Source organism: Ovis canadensis, chromosome 9, assembly GCF_042477335.2.
Source record: "Ovis canadensis isolate MfBH-ARS-UI-01 breed Bighorn chromosome 9, ARS-UI_OviCan_v2, whole genome shotgun sequence".
Classification (NCBI taxonomy): Eukaryota; Metazoa; Chordata; class Mammalia; order Artiodactyla; family Bovidae; genus Ovis; species Ovis canadensis.
In genome coordinates, this window is record NC_091253.1 from 50057306 (window position 1) to 50078075 (window position 20770).

At 41.0% G+C, this 20770-nt stretch overlaps 1 protein-coding gene across 2 annotated transcripts in view; it reads right to left on the reverse strand.

Annotated features, from left to right (window-relative positions):
• The window catches only part of ASPH (aspartate beta-hydroxylase), a 191595-nt gene that overhangs the window by 16527 nt on the left and 154298 nt on the right, over positions 1-20770 (reverse strand). For both annotated transcript variants that reach the window (XM_069600088.1, XM_069600089.1), the window contains exons 20-22: positions 20147-20236; positions 15372-15509; positions 2337-2472 (exon numbers count right to left, since the gene is read on the reverse strand). In XM_069600088.1, the coding sequence (XP_069456189.1) occupies positions 2337-2472; positions 15372-15509; positions 20147-20236 (364 nt within the window). The remainder of the gene's footprint in view (positions 1-2336; positions 2473-15371; positions 15510-20146; positions 20237-20770) is intronic.

The following is a 20770-nucleotide window of genomic DNA, read 5'->3' on the forward strand; positions in this document are numbered from 1 at the left end:
ACATACATGTCTAAATTATTTTGGATCAAAATGGAAATCAAGATAAAATGAAGTCTTTGGGGGGGAATAATACAAGTGAAAACACACATTACAGGTTAAGGAAAGTAGTCAAAACTTTGAATCAGCTTTGAATCAAAGCCAGAGATCAGTCCACAGTCTTAAATGCTTTTATTAATGAAGAAGAATGAAAATAAATTTTCTAAGGAGTTCCAATTGAAAAGTTACCAAAAAAACCAATAAAATAAATAACAAAAGAATAAGAGGAGAAGAAAATATAAAATCAGAAATTAGAAAATAATGAAAAAAAGGTGAGATGTAATTTGAGTTTTTTTTTTAAAGAAATAATAGATCACTCTATCAAGCTTAAGAAAAAAGAAGGAACATGCAAATTCCATTCAGTGGGAAGAAGGATTTAACAAAGATAACAAGGAAGTAAAGAGTACTTTAAGAAATTACTCTAATTCATGGAAAATTAGGTTAATAAAAATATATGAAAATGTGTAAGTTAACAGATATTGTATGATTCCACTTATATGAATTTTGTCTAAAGCAGTCCAATTCATAGACACAGAAAGTGCAAAGGTGGTTGCCAAGGGCTGAATTTTGCAAGGTGAAATAGTTCTGGAGATCGGTTGCCCAAAAATATGAATATACTTGACTGTACTGAATGTACACTTAAAAACAGATGAGGTGCTAAATTTTTAAATTATGTGTATTTTGCTACAGTTGAAAATTAAAAAAAAATACACCCAAACCTTAAAAGTCAAACCAAATAATTTGGTTGCCACCAACCAAACTGTCTCCATTATTTATTTCCTTTTGTTTACTGTTCTTATATGCCCTACAATGCTTTGCATATTTCAATCTTATTTTTTTTAATAAAAGATTAAATTTATTGATCTTTTGTGAGAGTTTGATGCATTGTGGCTTTAGCAGAGTATGGTTCCCAAAAATTACCTCCAGGACGCGTACGATTCTGAAGCCTTGTTAGGAAGCCCAGTAGGTTCTATGAAGCATGAGGATGTTAATGGAATGGAGGCATTGGATGAACCAGTGAATGCTTACAGCCAATAGAACTGACTCATTTAGTGAGAAGCCGATAGACAAAAATTAGCATGCTAGTCACATATTGACCTTACGATAGCTCTGCTTAAAAAGGCCCTGTTGGAAAAAAGCTGACAGTCACTTGAAATCCTGTGATCTCTCTTCTTATGGACATTTCCCTGAAAATATTATTGAAGTTCTTCTTTCTCTGATATGTAAACCTTCGTATTCTGAAAGCATACTGACACAAAGAATGGTGCTTATTTGTCCCACAATATAAACCAACTGCTTACCATCCTCTACTTTATTTTCTGCAGCTAAAGGTGTGAGACACGTGCTGGTTAGTCTTCAGAATGGATTTATTTTTGTACAGCTATTGTTAACCCAGGTTAATCTGAATTTTCAAGAGAGTTGGAGAGTGCTTTAAAGATAAAATTCAAAGCTTCTCATTTTGAGGACAGATTGATATTAACTCGTTGGACACACACACAGCGGGGAGTGTACCTGGGCCTGGGTTCAGCTCAGGGAACGGTATGTTGACTGTGAACCCCTTCCTGTTCTTTTTGTTTTAATTTCTTTTTGGCTGCACCGTGTCTTCACTGCTCTGCTTGGGTTTTCTCTAGCTGTGGCGACTGAGGGCTGCACATGTGCGCGGTGTGCATGCTTCTCATTGCGGTGGCTTGTCTTGTTGCGGGGCACAAGCTCGAGTGCGGGCTTCAGTAGTTGCAGAAAAGGGACTTAGTTGCTCTGCAACATGTGGGATCTTCTTGGACCAGAGAACATCGAATCCATCTCCCATGCATTGGCAGGCAGATTCTCAACCACTGGACGACCAGGGAAGTCCCTTGTTCCTATTCTTGAGGAGCTCAGACACTAGCTTTTACTGAGTTGTCCCTCTGGTGTGTCATCATTCCTAACAGCTCTCATGTTGGGATGTGTTTCCATGTGACAGGGGCAAAGGAGGCCCAAGGAAGCTCTTTTCTAAGGCACCCATGGTGGGCTTTTCAGTTGCATCTATACAGTAGGACTACTCTTTGTAACATATCATTAAACAGGAAAGACCAGGAAAACCCAAACACATTATATATCCAAATACAACAAAGGCATATATAAAACTATGAATTTGCATGCACACACACACACACATAAATGAGTGTCCATACATTTTAAGAAGCAATGAACAGATTTTGATAATCTGTGTTTCCCAGGCTCTGTGAAGTATTCCCAGAAGGGCCCCCCGCTGCCCCTTTCCCATCAGGTCACAGAGAATGATCAGGAAGTCAGGTGCTCACCTTGCTGCCATAGCGTAAACTGACTCCAGTCACCCTTTTCCCTCAGGTTCTCATCTTCAGGCAGGAAGAGGCCCTGGGTTTTGTCCATTGCTGCAAGGCCTTCATCTCGGATTAACTTCCAGTTTCTTTCTAAGGACTAGAGAGAAGATTCTGGACTGAAAATATGCCTGGTAATACACCTTAGAGTGACATTCAACTTTTTGTTTGTTTGTCTGATTAATAAGTAATGAAAATTTCCCTCTCATCTAGATTTGTTGTCGTTTAGTGGACAAGTTGTGTCTGACTCTTTGTGACTCCATGGACTGTAGCCCGCCAGGCTCCTCTGTCTATGGGATTCTCCAGGTAAGAATACTGGAGTGAGTCGCCTTGCCCTCCTCCAGGGGAATCTTCCCAACCCAGGGATTGAACTCATGTCTCTTAAGTCTACCTGCATTCGCAGGCAGGTTCTTTACCACTAGCAGCACCTGGGAAGCCCATCCAAGACAGTCACCCCATCCTGAATGCACCTAAATCGCCAACACTCCCTGCAGCTATTGTAACTTGTTCAAGCTATGAGATGAATCTGTTCGATTCTTGTTAAACTGCCACACTGACGGGAGAATTGCTGCTCTAACACATGGAATTACTTTTCAAATGAGGCCATTGGTGGGTGCCTCATACGTCAGGCTCTTCCTCTCTGCCCCCTTGGTATTTTAGAATCTTGCATTTCTTTTGAAAGCTGATTTTAGGGGCATCTTTGGAAAGAGCTGATCTTTTGTTCCTAAAATAGGGCATGAAGCCCTAGGGAAAATGTTAAAGTGATTACATCACTAAATACAAATTTTAAAAATTTCCTTAAGAGCAGGCTGTCTTTTACATGTGAAGTGTCATTCCACCCCCTCCTGCCTCCTCTCCCCAGGGTCCCCCTAGGCTGAGAGACTTTTCCATGAGTAGTAGTGACTTAATTTTTTTTTCTTGTTTGCACAGAGGCGCTGGATGACAGACTCAAGGCTGAAAGGAGCAAAGGGGTGCATGGTCTCCCAGTTGGTCCCCAACTGGAAACACCCCAGTGGCAGCACCACTGACTCCTCAATCTGCTGAGCAAATGCTGCACAGACGTTGACTTCTTTTCTTTATTTATTTATCATGAAACAGCCACTCAGCATGTTCTCTCTAGAGCTCAGTACTTGGAGGTAGAATCTGACAACTGGAAGGATCTGCGCTGTGGGTGTGGTGGAGACTTCTGTCTTGAGGGATGACAGAGGACTTGGAAAGTGACTGAGTCTGGGGACTCACAGTTTAGCACCAGAAACTGGCACTGTGGTCCCACCCATCACCTCTGGGGCATCTGTGGAAGGAAGCGGTCAGACCGCAGAGGGCCTGGGGCCCTGCCCCGCTCTGGGGCAGCAGGGTGGCCGTGGGTCCCCACTATGATGTTGAGGACAGACACTGGGCAAGGTACTGGAGGAACAAGGTGCTCTCTGACTGGGTATTGGGCACACCTCAAAGGGAGCACACACTCTGATGGCTGGGGAAAACTGGGCTAACCAGAGACTACACAGTTCTACACAGTGACTTCATAAAAAAACACAGAGAACAGAACTGTCACGACCCTCTACGTGTTCAACAGAGCCACTTTTTCTAGCAAATTATTGTGCTTGAAAGTGGCTCAGTGGTAAAGAATCTACCTGCCAAGGCAGGAGACACAAAAGATGTGGGTTTGATCCCTGGTTCAGAAAGATCCCCTGGAGTAGGAAATGGCAAGCCACTCCAGTGTTCTTGCCTGGAGAACCCCATGGACAGAGGAGCTTGGGGCTACAGTCCATGCGGTCGCACAGTGTTGGACCCAATTGAGCGATTAAGCAAGCATACTTAATGACTGCACTTGGGAATGTTTTTCAGTTTTGGAAAGACACCAAGAAAAGAGTCTCTTTTTTGGGCACAGGGGAAGGGAATCTGGAATGGGTCCTGGGAACGGCATTTTCAAGCACAAACCAAGGTACCACACTGTAAAAATTTAATGGTTACAGGAATTAAAGGCCAAATAAAATTTTTTCTTGTGTGCATGCATGAGCGACATAGAGAGATAGAACCAAGGAAGAGGTGCGGAGTGAGGCCGGGGAAGGAGGAAGGACAAGGAAAAGGAGGAGGAGGGGGAGAAAAGAAGGAGAAATGTATCTTTTCTGTAACAGTATCATTAGTCTTCTGACTTGGCAAATCACTCCATTTTTTAGGAAATTCCACCAGGAACCTGAAGAGCAGACCATGCCTGCATTTTCATCTGAAATATTACTTCCTTCACCCTACATTCATTCATTTTGTGAAACTGAAAAGAGAGATTCATAGGGTTGGTATTTGGGTTGGTTGCCCAGAAGACAGAGGCTTCTGATTCACATTTTTCCTTCTGACTACACAGGCTTTAGCAAACAGAGATCTGTTTGTTTTCACAATGCTTCATGGCCTCATAAACCCATCATCAGCACTTGCCTTTCAGTTAAACCTCAGCTATATTGGGCACTCCACTCATCTATAAATGGACTTCCCAGTTTCAAGCCTCATTAATCCCACCCTGTGCAGCCAGCTCTCCTTAATCCTCTCCCTCCTTCCAGCGCATGACGGTTTCCTCTTTTTGCAGTTATTCTGCTCACTCCACCTAGATGGCATACTTTTTTCTTTAACATCAAATAAGATGAAGTCCTATTTTTAAAGGCTTCTCCTAACACTGATTTCTTGCAGAAAGCCTTTAGAGGTGCAAACTAAAGCCAAACTAATTCTTAACTATTTCACTTGCTATGTTCATTCTATCAAGAAATACACATTTTTAAACAGTGAAATATTACTACAAGTTTTAACATGAAAGCAGCAGTCTCTTACAAGTTTTCCCCAGTCTTGAGTTCAGTCCCCAGCTAACTGCTTTAAACATATTTTCTCATTTTCACCTGCTTCCATCTAAATAATATATTTATATTGCTATCTCTTGATTTATTAATTCTAGACTTTATCACTCATTTTCTACCAGGGAAGAGAACAAATTTGATGTCTTCTTTTTCTTCTTCTCCATCTAGCAATTCAGCTCATTTCACAAACCTTTCACACATTTGAGTAAACTCCCATTTGAGTTTTATTGAGCTGTAACAAATATACTTCGTTTCACATGCAGCATATATAAATTCTGCCTCCTTTCCTTTGGCTTGATTTTCTAACGCCCTTAACACTGCTTCTTCTTTATAGCCCAGAAAGTGTGCTGTAAAATCTCTTGATACTATGCTACCTTTTGCCAGAAACATCATATAAGCTCTTTCTCTGAAGATACCCTACAGCAGCCATCTGCTTTGCTCTGCTCTGAACTGGGTGGTGTCTGGGCTTGCTGGACCACTGTCATCAAGGAACTTCTCTTGACCTCTGCCCAGTATAAGGCTCCCTAATTACTCAATTCTAATCTGAATAAAGGAGTATTTGTGTTCCTGAGAAAGGACACACACTGCAGGTAAAACTGAATTTCTAAAAATATCTGGTTATTCATTTTTTTAAAAAATTTCATTGAAGTACAGTTGATTTACAATGTTGCATTAATTGTTCTGTATAGCAAATACATATATATATATATATATATATATATATATATATATATATATATATATATATATGTTCTTTTCCATTATGGTCTATCACAAGATACTGAATAAAGTTGTCTGTGCTAGACAGTAGGATCCTGCTGTTTGTCCATCCTATATATAATAGTTTTCATCTGCCAGTCCCAACAACCCAATCTTCCCTTCCCCTAATCACCCCCACGCCCCCCCCCCACCCCCACTCCATGGACAACCACAAATTTGCTCTCTACGTCTGTGTCTGCTTCTGTTTCATAGATATATTTGTGTCGTTTTTTTAGATTCCACAGATAAGTGATATCATATGGTACTGGTCATTCTCTTTTTTACTTATCTGAAGTTGTTCTTACACTTGATTGAAGACTTGACTATGTACACTATTCTAGCCAGTGAATAATTTCTAGGTAAGCTTTTGAACAGCAAAGAGCTCAAACCAGTCCATCCTAAAGGAAATAAGCTTTGAACATTCACTGGAAGGACTGATGCTGAAGCTAAAGCTCCAATACTTTAGCCACCTGATGTGAAAAACTGACTTGTTGGAAAAGACCCTGATGCTGGAAAAGACTGAGGTCAGGAGAAGAAGTGGGTGACAGAGGATGAGGTGATTGGATGGCATCACTGACTCAATAGACATGAATTCGAGCAAACTCCAGGAGATAGTGAAGGACAGGGAAGCCTGGCCTGCTGCAGTCCATAGAGTCACAAAGAGTCGGCTACAACTTAGCAACTGAACAACAACAGGTTTGGTTTCTTTTGGATCCTCTCTCCCCAGCTTGCGGACGGCTACTTTCTGCGTTCTTACATGGTCTTTCTTTTGTGTGCTCAGACATTCCTGTGCGTCCAAATTTCCTTTTCTAATAAAGATACTAGTTATATCAGATTAGGGCTCACCCTGATGGCCTCATTTTAACTTCATCTCCTTAAAGGTCCTATTTCCTAGTACAGTCATATTCGTCAGAATAGGAATTCAAAGTATACGTTTGAGGGGACACAGTTCAATGTGTAACATTAATGCAGATTCAGGTTAAAACTAGACCCAGCTGAGAAAGCCAACAGCAGATGGGAGGGGGTCTGTACACCAGTAAATCTATGGCAGCAAAACAAAACACAGTCATGGAAAAAATCAGAAAGAGATACACGTTTAACATGTGGACAAAACATAATACAAGATAAGCCTAAGCAAGGTTAGGTAAGTAACTATGGGCAAACACAGACACTGGCAGAAGTCCCAGAGTTGTCTGTACCTTGAAAGGTCCTGACTCCAAATTGAAAGAAGGCAAGTGATCCAAGACTATTCCAGGCCAAGTTTCCACATTAAGTCAGAGTTAGAATGAATTGATAACAGTGGTTCATTAGTAAAATGTATACCCTTTTTACCTAATTGTCTAAGACATGTTTGTTAGCTAACTATTTTAGGAATTCCAGATCTGATTTTTTAGAGATAAAGTCAGCTTACTTAAATCTTGGCTAAAACATGCCTATACTTTACACTGTGATGAAAGGACATGGGTAGCAGCGTCTTCTGCCTTTGAGAGAATATAGCAGGGTAGAGGGGCAGCCCCCTGAGTGCTGAGCTGAAGTCATGAAACCCAAGCAAACACCATAGGAAGTGCAATGCTCCCACAGCAAACTGATTTTAATAAAATCTCTTGGGAAATTAGTAGCATTGATGAAGCAATCTCATGCTGGTTCTTAGTGCATTTTAATCAGATCTCCAGTTTTTCAAGTTAGAATATAAAAATAAAGGAAAACATCTGACATTTCCTATTGGGAAATAAACAAACACCAATCAAATAAAAAAAGCAAAGTCTGTTTATTCAGAGCTTGCTGGAGCAAGGGAGTCTGCCACCATCACCTGTGTCTGGGCAGACATGGGAAAACTTTCTAGTGAAAAAGAGAAGGTTTCAGGGAGGATTGATTGGAAGCTGTTGGCCTGGGGAAGCTGTAGGCAGGCTTAACAGAAATGAAGTCACTCAGTTGTGTCCAACTCTTCACAACCCCATAGACTGTAGCCTACCAGGCTCCTCCGTCCATGGGATTTTCCAGGCAATAGTACTGGAGTGGGTTGCCATTTCCTTCTCCAGGGGATCTTCAGACCCAGGGATCGAACTCGGGTCTCCCGCATTGTAGACAGATGCTTTACTGTCTGAGCCTGTTCTAGAGATTGGTTGTTGTTCAGTCTCTAAGTCATGTCTGATTCTTTGCTCGCCAGGCTCCTCTGTCCATAGAATTTCTCAGACAAGAACACTGGAGTGGGTTGCCATTTCTTTCTTCAGGGAATCTTCCCAACCCAGGATCAAACCTGGCAGGGAGATCCCTAACCACTGAGCCACCAGGGAAGTCCTAGTGATTGGTTGTGTGTGTAAGTCACTCGGTTGTGTCTGACTCTCTACAACCCCACAGCTCCTCTGTCCATGGATTTCTCCAGGCAAGAATACTGGAGTGGGTAGCCATTTCCTTCTCCAGGGGATCGTCCCAACCCGAGGATCAAACCTGGGTCTCCTGCACTGCAGGTAGATTCTTTATCGTCCGAGCCACTAGTGATTGGTTAGGGGAGCATATTTGACTTTCTCTGGTTGGTGCTAAGTTGGAAATGGGGACACAGATTAGGAGAGCTGCCAGTTATTAATCAAGTCCTGGATATTTGGGCAGAATGATAACAGAAATTACTGTTCAGCTTCCAGGATTGTCACTGGAGATAATCTGGCTTGCTGCCAGTCTGGTTCACAGTAGGCTGGCTTCCTGGGTTATTTATTGTAGAAAAGGGGTTGGTTTCCCTGGTAGTTTGCTGCAGATGGTGGGTTGATTCCATTTCTATAAATGGCTTGGCCATCGCCATTCAGTATATTCAGTAGCTCATTTTCTTTACTTAAGGTAAAGGACGACATAAAGTATCGGGCACAGGGCAAGAGAAGAGTCTTGGAGGACTGAACTTCACTCTTTCTAAAGAGTGGGAGGAAAAGAGTTTCTTCTCCTCGAAGCAAGGAGAAAAGGTACTCCAGGTTGCCAGGAGAGACAGCCAGCCCAAGGTCTTCAAGGACTCAGAGAGCCCTCTGCTCTAGTCCAGACTGGCAGGGACACCAGCTGACGTCCACAGTCAGGAGAAGGTAAAAGGGGAAATAATATTCTGTCGTCCCGTCTCTGCTCTGCCTACAAGGAACAGTGCACCAGGCTGTGTCCTGAGGGAGTAAAAACCCCAAAGTCCTTAATCTCAAGGGGCTGCAAATCAGAGAGACGCTCTGTTTATATAAAACAAACCACTGATAAACAGATAAGCACATGATCTATTGTGTACATGTACATGTATCTTTAACACATCAATCAGTATATATGTGTGTTAAGATATGGATCATGACCTACTTGATCAAAAATTTTCAAACTGCAAATGTTGTACTAACCTCCAGATGTGGCTTGCAACGGAGTGCCCTGGACTGTAAGTCAAACACTGTACTGGAAGGAGGATCAGAGACAAAGCCAATTTTTAGGCATTTGTGAAAAACTGAAAAAGGGGCTTCCCCGGTGGCTCAGTGGTAAAGGATCCACCTGCAATGTAGGAGACGTGAGTGTGATCCCTGGGTCGGGAAGATCCTCCGGAGGAGGACATGGCAACCCACTCCAGTATTCTTGCCTGGAGAATCCCATGGACAGAGGAGCCTGCATCTGGAGTGTGAAATCTTAAGCACTGGACCGCCAGAAAGGTCCTTCAAAGAATTTCAAATATGTCATCTTTTTGGTATGTTGCCGTAACTGGCATCACATGCCCTTCTCTAACCTTAGCAGAGTGTCGGCTTTCAGTAAGGGCTCACGTTTAAACCCACATGGAAACATCCTTGATGGTGGGGTTTTGTTGTGTTTGCTTTTGCACCTTGTAGGAGAGGAGGAATTGAGGCAATTATTTCGCATTTGGAGAGAAAGAAACTTAGTCTCAGGCGGGTGAAATGACTTTTCCAAGGAGTCAGAGCAGGGAGCAAAGCTAACCTGCTTCTGAAGTTTCCCTTTAAGTCACACAGCCATCAAATTCCGTAAATTCTCTGCACTCCCATGGTCATTCTGTTGTAATTTTCAGTGAAAACCCTTTGGAATTCAAAAGTGTAAAGTCTGATCTAGAAAAACAGGATTAAACTATTATATTAATCTTTAGGAACTGCTTTCAGAACTTCTTTCTACTATGATACTTACTTTCGTATAAAATTGATAATCCTCTTACTTTACAGCTTAATTTCACTGTAAATCTGACACTTCTGCTTCTGTCTCAATCCAATTTATTTCAAAAGCAGTTCAGTGAAAATATTTCAAATATTGAATCACACAGATACAAATATTGAACCACTAATGTACTCCCGTATTAGTTTTTAATTTTGTCCAGGTGGCATTATTCATACACAATGGACTTCTTAATTAATAAAAGCCATAGTCTGAGGGAATGCCAGGAAGAGTATCATTTTAATCAGTCATTCTGAGGCAGTGTCACACCACTGGCAGGTTTTACTGGGCGCCTCTCCAACTGTAAGAAAGCTACAGTATGAAGATGGAAAACGTATCTGTGATGCTATGTATTTACATCAGAGCAGGGGCTTTGAAAATCTCGGAAACAAGACGCAAGAATTTCCCCCTTTTCCAGTGATGAATGCACAGTTAGGTAGCAGGGAATGAAATAGAAAAGGGTTATTCTGAACTATGGTTTTCAGTTGCTATTGGCTCTCATTGCTTTTTCTATGTTATGACAGTGATTTCAATGCATGTATGTTCACATCTAAATAAATCTGATCAAAAAATTAATCTTAAAAAAAGGAGCAAAATTCTTAAGTAGGGTGGCTTTTATCTTACTGGAAGAGATTTCTTTTCCCTTTTCTATTTATAATCTAGAAACACATTAATCCATTTTTGTTTCAATTTCTATGTTAAACACCTCCAAGCCACTTAGGGTTTTCATGTTTGTTATTTGGGCAAAAAAATTACTCAGTTTTAATGAACATATACCTAAAAGAAAAAACTCTACTGGGCTGTTTTTCTCTCAATTTTTTTTCATGGAGCTACCCAGCCTCTTAACACCCCTGGTGCACAGAATTGCCAAATTGCCAGCTACACAATAAGGCGAACAATGACAATTCAACACAACGGAAAAACACAGATGATACATTTTGCTGAACGTTGTCCTGTGCCTTCAACAAAATTGCACTCTGCAGCTCACTGGAACATACAATGAGAATAATTTAAATGAAAATGTGCAATGCATGGCAGTTAACTGTTACCTAAGAGTGAGAATCTGGGTAATTATTCTAAAAGGATCTTGGCCAAACACGGCAGCTATCCCATCTAAAAGGTTTCCGGCTTACGGTATGAATGCCTGGGTGATGATTCATGATGCATAATAGTCACCTCTGTGACTTGAAAACAGAAGAAAATCTGGACCAGCACATGTTTGTCAAATAAGTGGTTTTGGTCCCTGGGTTCCCTCACATAGAAGGTTCTGCCTAGTCACAGTCATCATTGGCAAATGGTCACTTGAAACTACTTCTTTTTTTTTTTTTTAAGTCGCAACATGTACAATATTAACATTTCTACAAATAAAGGTAGTTTGCAAAGTCAAGCTAACTTTACAATCACAAAGCACAGGCTAACTGAGATTGTATGCTGCTGCGGACCCTGTGGTTAATGCCCAGGACTGGCTTTTCTTTTCCCCTTAGTGAAGCAGAGCTTGAAACAGGCAGGGCTGAAATCAAGCCCAGAGAAATGGAATTTTGAAATAAAGACTTAATTGGCTAAAAGAGTAACATGAGACACAAGAGCAAGACCTCAGTGACTTAGAGGGTACAGTCGCAGGGACCTGAGGAAAGGGAGATCTCAGTCCCAGTCTCAACTCTGGCTTATTTTTTTGGCCACACCATGTGCCATGCAAGCTCTTAGTTGCAGCATGTAGGATCTACTTCCCTGACCAGGGATCAAACTTATGCCCCCTGCACTGGGAGCATAGAGTCTTAGCCACTGGATCTCCAAGGAAGTCCCCTAGCCCTGGCTTATTAAATATAAGACCTTGGGCAAATTTCTTAATTTCTCTAGTCCTTATTTACTCAAATATAAGTGGGTACAATAATACCCATCTTAAAGAGTAAAGGTTAGAAATATTATATACAACAGCGCTCAGCACATGGATTACAGATAAGATTTCATATAGGTTAGCTATTATGTTGTTATTTCAATAGTATATAAAATTTCAAAATTGGCTCTCTGATATTTCTTAGAAATTAGAAAATATTTCCCTATGAAAACAAGTTAATACATAAATTAAAATTCTAGATCATCACAATAACTAATGCTTACGGAGCACTTCCTACTTGGTAAATAAACAGCCATGGAACAAGCGCTGTTTCCACAGCCACTTTGCACAATGAAAGGGAAGCATGAAGAAGTGTTGTTCACTGTCACAGAGCTAGTAGGGAATGAGATCAAAAATTCAAAACCAGGGAGTGTGGCTATGGAGGAGATGCTCTAAACTGCTTCACTGTATTGCTATCCACAGAGGACTAGATATATATAATATTCTATTATATGTAAAAATGAATATTACTCAGCCACAGAAAAGAGTAAAAATTCTGACATTTGCAGCAACATGTATGGACCTAGAAAGTATTATACATAGTAAAATAAATCAGACAGAGAAAGATAAATACTCGGTGTTATCACTTATGTGTGGAAGATAAAAAAAAGAAATGACTATAACAAAACAGAAACAGACTCACAGATGCAGAAAACAAACTCATGGTTACCACCAGGGAGAGGGGAGGAAGAGGGGCAAGATGGGATATGGCATCAAGAGATACAAACCACTGTGTATAAAATAGACAGGCAACAAGGATTACTGTATAGCATAAGGAATTATAGCCATTATCCTGTAATAACTTAATGGAGTACAAACTGTAAAAATATTGAATCACTATATTGTATACTTGAAGCTAACATAATATCATAAATATACTTCAATAGAAAACAAAACAAACAAAACCAGACAGTATGCCTAGGGAGCGGATGCTCTAACCTCACTGTATTACCTTAATGCAGGTTAATTAAGTTAGGTATTCATCAACCTCCAGAAACCTGTTAATTTTTTTAACATACTTGAACTACAATGTACATATCACAGCTTCCCATTTCTTAACATATTTATTGAGACATAACTCACATACCAGAAAATTTACTCAATTAACTTTTTACAAACCAGTAGGTTTCAGTATATTCTCAGAGTCATGAGCCATAAACACGGTCTAATTTTAGACCATTTCTATAACTCCTTACGCATGAGCAATCACCCACCCTCAGGCCCTCTTCCTGGCTATCACCAATCTACTTCCTTTCTCTATTGATTTGTCTGTCTGGACAGTTCACATGGGGGCTTCCCTGATGGCTCAGCAGGTAAAAACATGCCTGCAGTGCAGGAGACACAGGAGACATGGGTTCAGCCCCTAGGTTGGGAAGATCCCCTGGAGAAGGAAATGGCAACCCACTCCAGTATTCTTGCCTGAAAAATCCCATGGACAGAGGAGCCTGGTGGGCTATAATCTGTGGGGCTGCAAAGGGTCAGACATGACTGAGTCACACACACACACACAGGGTTCAAATAGGTAGCATCATGTCATACACAGTTCATTTATGTTGTACCACGAATCTTGGTATTTCTTCCTCTTTTATTGCCATGGTGTAATGTATCATACTTTGTTTATTCTTTCATTCATCATTTAGATGGACTTTTGGGTTATTTCTACTTTTTTATACTCTAAATAATGCTCCTCTGAACACTTAAGTGCACATTTCCATAGGAATATATGTTTGCATTTCTCTTGGGTATACACCTAGGAGTAGAATTGCTAGGCTGTAACTCTGTGTTTAATGTTTTGAGGCACTGCCAACCACTGTCAAAATGGCTGCACCCCTTTGCATTCCCATCAGCAAGGGCATGGGGGCAAGATATTATCTCAGCTCAGTTACATCAGATGTCTGAAAGGGTTGAAGCCATCTGTTGCTCAGATCACTCCTACATTTGGAACCTGCGAGATCTCATGGGGTCAGCCAACCTTTGTGGTCTCACCCTGGAAGGCACTTTCATATGATGTGATAATGGACTGGATTCTTTATTATTAGTGACAATGTGGTCTAGTGAATTGCCATGTCTGTTAAATGTTAGGACCCTTTTGTTAGAAGGGACTGGTCTGTGGTCAAAATTCAGGGGCTGGCTTCAGATAATATTTTAAGAACTTTATCTAGTCTTTGTTTCCAGTTCTTGGCAAAACCTTCCAAAATCCATGAAATTTCTTGAATAAGTGGAGTGACCTTTGTCATTCCCTGGTGGCTCAGATGGTAAAGAATCTGCCTGGAATGAGGAGACCTGGGTTCGATCCCTAGGTTGGGAAGATCCCCTAGAGAAGGAAATGGCAACCCACTCCAGTATTTTCGCCTGGAGCATTCCATGGACAGAGAGTTGGACATGACTGAGAGACTAACACTCTCTCACTCTGCCATTCATAAAGAGTCTCAAAAGAGCACACTTGAATTTATGCTAAGGAGGCGACTTAGTGTGGGGCACCAGATGGCCGCAGGAAGGGGCTGGTCACCAGAAAGATGTGACTAGGTTGGAACTTTCAGCTCCACCCATCACTGGGAGGGACACGGGTGCTGCTGATTAAGCTCCATAAACACTGGTGAACCACAAGATCTGATGCATTTGTGGGTGGGTGCCCCACTCCAGTACTCTTGCCTGGAAAATCCCATGGACGGAGGAGCCTGGTGGGCTGCAGTCCATGAGGTTGCGAAGAGTCAGACACGACTGAGTGACTTCACTTTCACTTTTCACTTTCATGCATTGGAGAAGGAAATGGCAACCCACTCCAGTGTTCTTGCCTGGAGAATCCCAGGGACGGGGGAGCCTGGGGGGCTGCCGTCTATGGGGTCGCACAGAGTTGCACACGACTGACACGACTTAGCAGCAGCAGCAGTGCCTGTCCACAGGCCAGGAAGGGGCGTACCCCAGTTCCACGAGGACAGAAGTTCCTGCACTTGGATCCTTCCCCTTCCACACCTCACCTTGTCTATCTCTTCATCTACTGTTCATCTGTTTCCTTGATAATATCCTTTATAATAAACTTTCAACCACAGTAAACGTCCTGAGTTCTGTGAGCCACCCTACACAAAACTCTTTGGGGTGCTCAGCAAGTTTTAAGAGTGTAAAGGGGTCGTAAATTGAAAATTCTGAAAGCTGTTCTTCACCAAATTTCTCTCTTCACCATCTAACCTGAACTCTTGTCTGATGGGATGAAAAGATTTGCTTTGTGCCATTTTCTGCATATGCCCCTGGAAAGAAAATCTATCTCCACCCGGACATTCCTTTGCTTGAGATTCTATCTCTGAATTTTGAGGAGGAAACAGACAAGGACTGGGGAATGTTGATACTCACCTTCACTAACTCGGTGTAGCCGGTCTCCTTGGGGGTCCACCACGGCTGGGCTTTCAGTCCCTGCACATTGTACAGTGAGCGCTGCCACACGGAGGCAAAGTGGCCCCTCTGGTGCCCCAGCTCGTACCACCTATATGCCTGGAAAATCAGAAAGATTGAACTCCAAATGAGGCAGTCTTACTATAAATAACCTTACAACTACAGTCACTAAAAACACGGTACGACTTTATGACAATAAATAAACAGCTTGCTAGTCAAGTGCCCCAAACTGTTAAACACTGGCAAAAATACTGTTATTTGATTGGGTTTTCGATTAGGACCTAGTATTTTAAATAAATGTGTGTATTTTATTTTCACTCCTAGGCCATAAGCTCTCTGAACACAGGACTCACACTGCACTCAGTCTGATCCTCAGAGTGTCCAGCAGAGTCTAGGACTTTGTTCAGTGGATAAATCATTGAAGACACAAAAGGGGACTATGTTTATATTTTAGTTTTCATTTCTTAAATTCTATTTCTATGTTTCCTTTGAAAGGAAAGGAGTGTATTTTCACCATTTTTTTTAAAAACAGATATCTGCTTTTACTGATTTGGGATGCTAAAAAGGACACCATTCTGCTCCCCCCCCCGCCTCCCCCGCTCCCCCACCACGCCTGGTGGCATGCAGGAGCTTAGTTCCCAGACCAGGGATTGAAGCTGTGTGTCGCCTGCAGTGGAAGTGTGGTACCTGAACTGCTGGACTGCTAGGCAAGCCCTGGAGAGCATCTTCTTTTCACATGAACAGTGTTCCCTGTTCACATGAAGAAGACGACTGCCCTAAGGGAATGGAGTATTAACCCTCCATTAAAGAAGCAGACGAAAGAAAATAATATTCTGAGTTGGCAATAAACAGAGTGATAGTCCACATTAGATTTTTTAAGAAGGGAAATTTTGTTCCGAGTAATTTTTATCCCTGCCATAAGGGATAACATTCACGGCTGTAGGCTGTAACACGATACAACCTGACTCCAAGAAGACTAACTAGTCTTTTCAGGGAAGGCTGGCTGCAGTCTGCTGCTCCAGGTGCCCGCTTCAAACGACGTCTGAACCACATCCTCTCCTGGGGGCCCTCCCCACACAGCCCTGCACCCAGGACCCCCATTGTCTTTAGACTGGAAGACAATTCTAGGATTGTGCTTAATGGTCCCCCCTCCCCATTATCTGAATTCTGATCTAATTATTGCTTTCGAAGAGTGATTTCAAATGCATATCTTGATCAACGAAAACAGGCAGTTAATATCAAGCAGATTAAGAAGACAAGAATATTTTCATCAAACTCCATCTTACTTTAGATGTAAGAAATAATAAATCTTAAAAAAGTCTCTAAAAATTCATGGGCCAACATTTCATTCGTTAGAAAAATCGAGAACCATCTCTATTTTCAGTAACACTTTTTAGCTCACTACTAGCTTTTGCACAAGAACTTTCATTTCATCTTTTCCATAACTCCAAATAGTTCCATTTTACAAATGCTCAAACTGAGATTTAAAAAGATTAAACATGATGAACAATCGCCCAGGGCATCTGGCAACTTATTCCACTCTCTCTGTCTTTCTATCATTTAAAAAGATACTACCACAAGTGATCTTTTTATGTAGTTATCTTTCTCAATATTATACCAAATGAAGAGTATATGTACTAATCACTCATATGTTTTCCTTGAAAGACATGTAAGTGGTAACCATAAAGTAATTTCTTTAAACATGGCTCACAGTAGTCTGATTTTTAAAATATAGCATTTTACCTTTGAAATTAAATTGACTAGTTATTTTTGTCCAATTTAAATTTAGTTAATTTTTCAGTGTTAAAGTGAACAACCATATAATTAAAACAGACGATTTTTGGAAATTCTTACTAATTTTTTTAATCACCAGAAATTCATTTTAAGGACATAGTGTTAGAATAGTGAGAAAGAAATTACTGGAGTTAGAGTCTTAGATTTCAGTCCTGGACTAAACACTCAGCATGCTGGATGCCTGGGCAAGACATTGTATTTATAGGGCATGTTCAAGTATCTGTAAGAGCTTTTCTGACACTCAAAGTTGGTACTAGTGCATCAAACATGGCCCTTGACCTTATACCCCTCTGCCATTTAATTTTTTTTAGCTGCTCAGCTCAGAGGATCTTAGCTCCCCCATCAGAGATTAACCCATGCCCCCAAAGTCGAAGTGCAGAGTCTTAACCACTGGACCGCCAAGGAAGTCCTCTCTCTCACTGCCTCCCCCCCCATTTAACTCAGAGAAACAAAACTATGAAATGATATATTAGTAATTAAAAAAAAATTATCTCCAGTTATATAGGGGACATAGTGAATTTAGCTAGATTTAAAATTTTTTCATTTTTAATTAGAGTACAGTTGCTTTACAATGTTGTGTTGGTTTCTGCTATACAACAATGTGAATCAGAGGTAAGTATACAGACATCCCCTTCTTCTTGAGCCTCCCTCCCAGCGCCCACCCCAATTCACCCATCTAGGTCATCACAGAGCACTGAGCTGGGCTCCCCCTGTTAAACAGCTGCTTCCCACTAGCCATCTATTTTACACATGGCGGTGTATATATATCAGCAGCACTCTTCCAGTTCATCCCATCTTCTCCTCTCCTCCGCTGTATTCACAAGTCAGTTCTCTGTGTCTCTATTCCTGTCCTGCAAATAGGTTCATCAGTACCATTTTTTCTAGATTCCATATTTATATATGCATTAATGAAGATTCCCTGGTAGCTCAGTGGTAAAGAATCCACCTGCCAATGCAAGAGACTCAGGGTAGATCCCTTAGTTGGAAAGATCCCCTGGAGGTGGAAATGGCACCCCATTAGAGTATTCTTGCCTGGAGAATTCCATGGACAGAGGAGCCTGGTGGGCTACATACAGTCTATGGGGTCAAAAAGAGTCAGATGCAACTGAACAAGAAATACTTTCACCTTACTTTCATATGCTATTTGTTTCTCTGTGGGCTTTTTAAATTCAAGAATTGTGCTATTCCTTGCATTTTAACAATAATTAAGCTGAAAGCACAATCCCATAGGTTCAAATTGCAAGCTCTTAACAATGTGTAGTAGTGAATTGTTTGCCCTTGAAGTGAAGGCTGTTTTCATCTAAGATGTGAGACTAAATCACAGACTTGTTTTATCTGTCTTTGCCCTGGACCATAAGATGTTCAAAGGTAAATTAGTGATGATTACATTTATAGTAATCAGATATGAACATTTATCCAGTGTTAGATACTGTTGCAAAGTCTTTTGCAAAATCTTTCTTATCCTTCTCTTCAAAGGAGGTACCAGGAATTTACATCTTAAGAGAACGAAGGAACACAAAAGTGACTGCTAATCAGCAATTTCTTCCCCCTTCTTTCTCTTCTTCTTTCATTTCTCATTTTATTCCAGTTGATTGACTGGTAGGTCAGAGGGAAAAGGTACAGATACATAGAAATGGATAAAGAAAACAGTGTGAGTCATCCAAATTTCTGTTACTCCAAATTGGGTCATCTCTTTAGCTGGTAATTACCCCATTACAAAACCCTTTGCTCCAACGAACCCTCAATTGTCCAAATAGTACCAAGTTCTTATTAGCTTTAGAAACCAGAAGTTATGTTACCCTCAGATGTCACCTTATTATTGATATATATATGAAATGCATGGTTACAAAAATCCAGGGTCCCTGACTCTAATGAGAGCCCAGCGTAGGGCCATGGCATGGTGCAGGACAGCCTAGCAATGTTGTATGAACCACAGGGGATGGTGAGAGGTTGGGGATTTTCATTGTATGATGTCATCATTAAGAAGCCAATACTGAACTCAGAAAAAAGGAATAATGATAAAAGAAAACGTGTGATCTGTTTTAGGTGCTATATTTTCTGTGTCATTACTGGTCATTATATAGCTATAGATGTTCATCTTAAACTCGGTATTAAATATTTCAGAAAATAATTACACAATTAACCACCAGGTTCAGTCTGCTTAAGAATCAGTTGGATAGACTTCATTCTAAAAATAACTACTTTTAAAATTCCAAAATAACATAAATCTAGGCTTCCTTGGTAGCTTAGCTGGTAAAGAATCATTCTGCAATATAGGAGACCCCGGTTTGATTCCTGGGTCGGGAAGATACCCTGGAGAAGGGATAGGCTACTCACTCCAGTATTGTAGCTGGTGGCTCAGATGGTAAAAATTTCGCCTGCAATGTGGGAGACCTGGGTTCAATCCCCAGGTTAGAAAGATCCCCTGGAGAAGGAAATGGCAACTCACTACAGTATTCTTGCCTGGAGATTCCCATGGACAAAGGAGCCTGGCAGTCCATGGGGTCACAGAGTAGGACACGACTGAGCAGCTAAGCACAGCACATGCAAACTATAAAAATATCTTTAAAGATATTTAAACAATTTCAAGGACATCTCTTCATTTCATAAATTTAAAAATATTTTTTCAAGGCAATATCTGTCTCTATAGATACACACACAGATGTACAAACAGGCACACATATACATGCATACAAACAGACACACACATATGCACACTAATTTAGAGATTATTCAGATACCTTATTGAAAGAAATTATAAACATCAAATCCCCAAATTTCTTCATAGTAGGAATTGTTAGGCCGTTGCAAAAAGTTTAAACCACGTTCAAAAGTTTATGCTCAAAACATTTTTCCAGTTGTAATTGTCTCACAGAAATCATTGCCCTCCCTCTCTTTATCTTCTGTTAAAGAGAACAAAAAGCTCATGAATGCACTATTACCTCTTTGTTTCCAACTCTCTGCATGGCATCCCCCAGGTGAAAATAAAATCTCCCATCATCAGTACCAGGATCCCCAGATTCTATTCCTTCCTGTAGAAAGGACAGTGTTAGTATTTGTGAAAGGATTAGACACTAGACTTATTAATCCATTGACTTACTAAATCTTTTCCAAGAACCAGAAAATCATCTCAATACTGTTGTTGTTCAGTCTCCTGGTCGTGTCTGACTCTTTGCAACCCCATGGACTGCAGCACCTCAGGCCTCCCTGTCCCTCATCATCTCACAGAGTTTGCCCAAGTTCATGTCCTTTGCATTGGTGATACCATCCAGCCATCTCATCCTCTGACACCCTATTCTTCTGCTCTCATTCTTTCCCAGCATCAGGGACTTTTTCCAATGAGTCATCTGTTTGCATCACGTGGTCAAAGTATTAGAGCTTCAGCTTCAGCATCAGTCCTTCCAGTGAATATTCAAGGTTGTCCTCCCTTACAATTGACTGGTTTGACCTCCTTGCTGTCCAAGACACTTTCAGGAGTCTTCTCCAGCAACACAGTTTGAAGGCATCAATTTGGCAATTAGGTTACTGGTCAATATTTACAATGCAAAAGCAAAAGGAGGCGATAA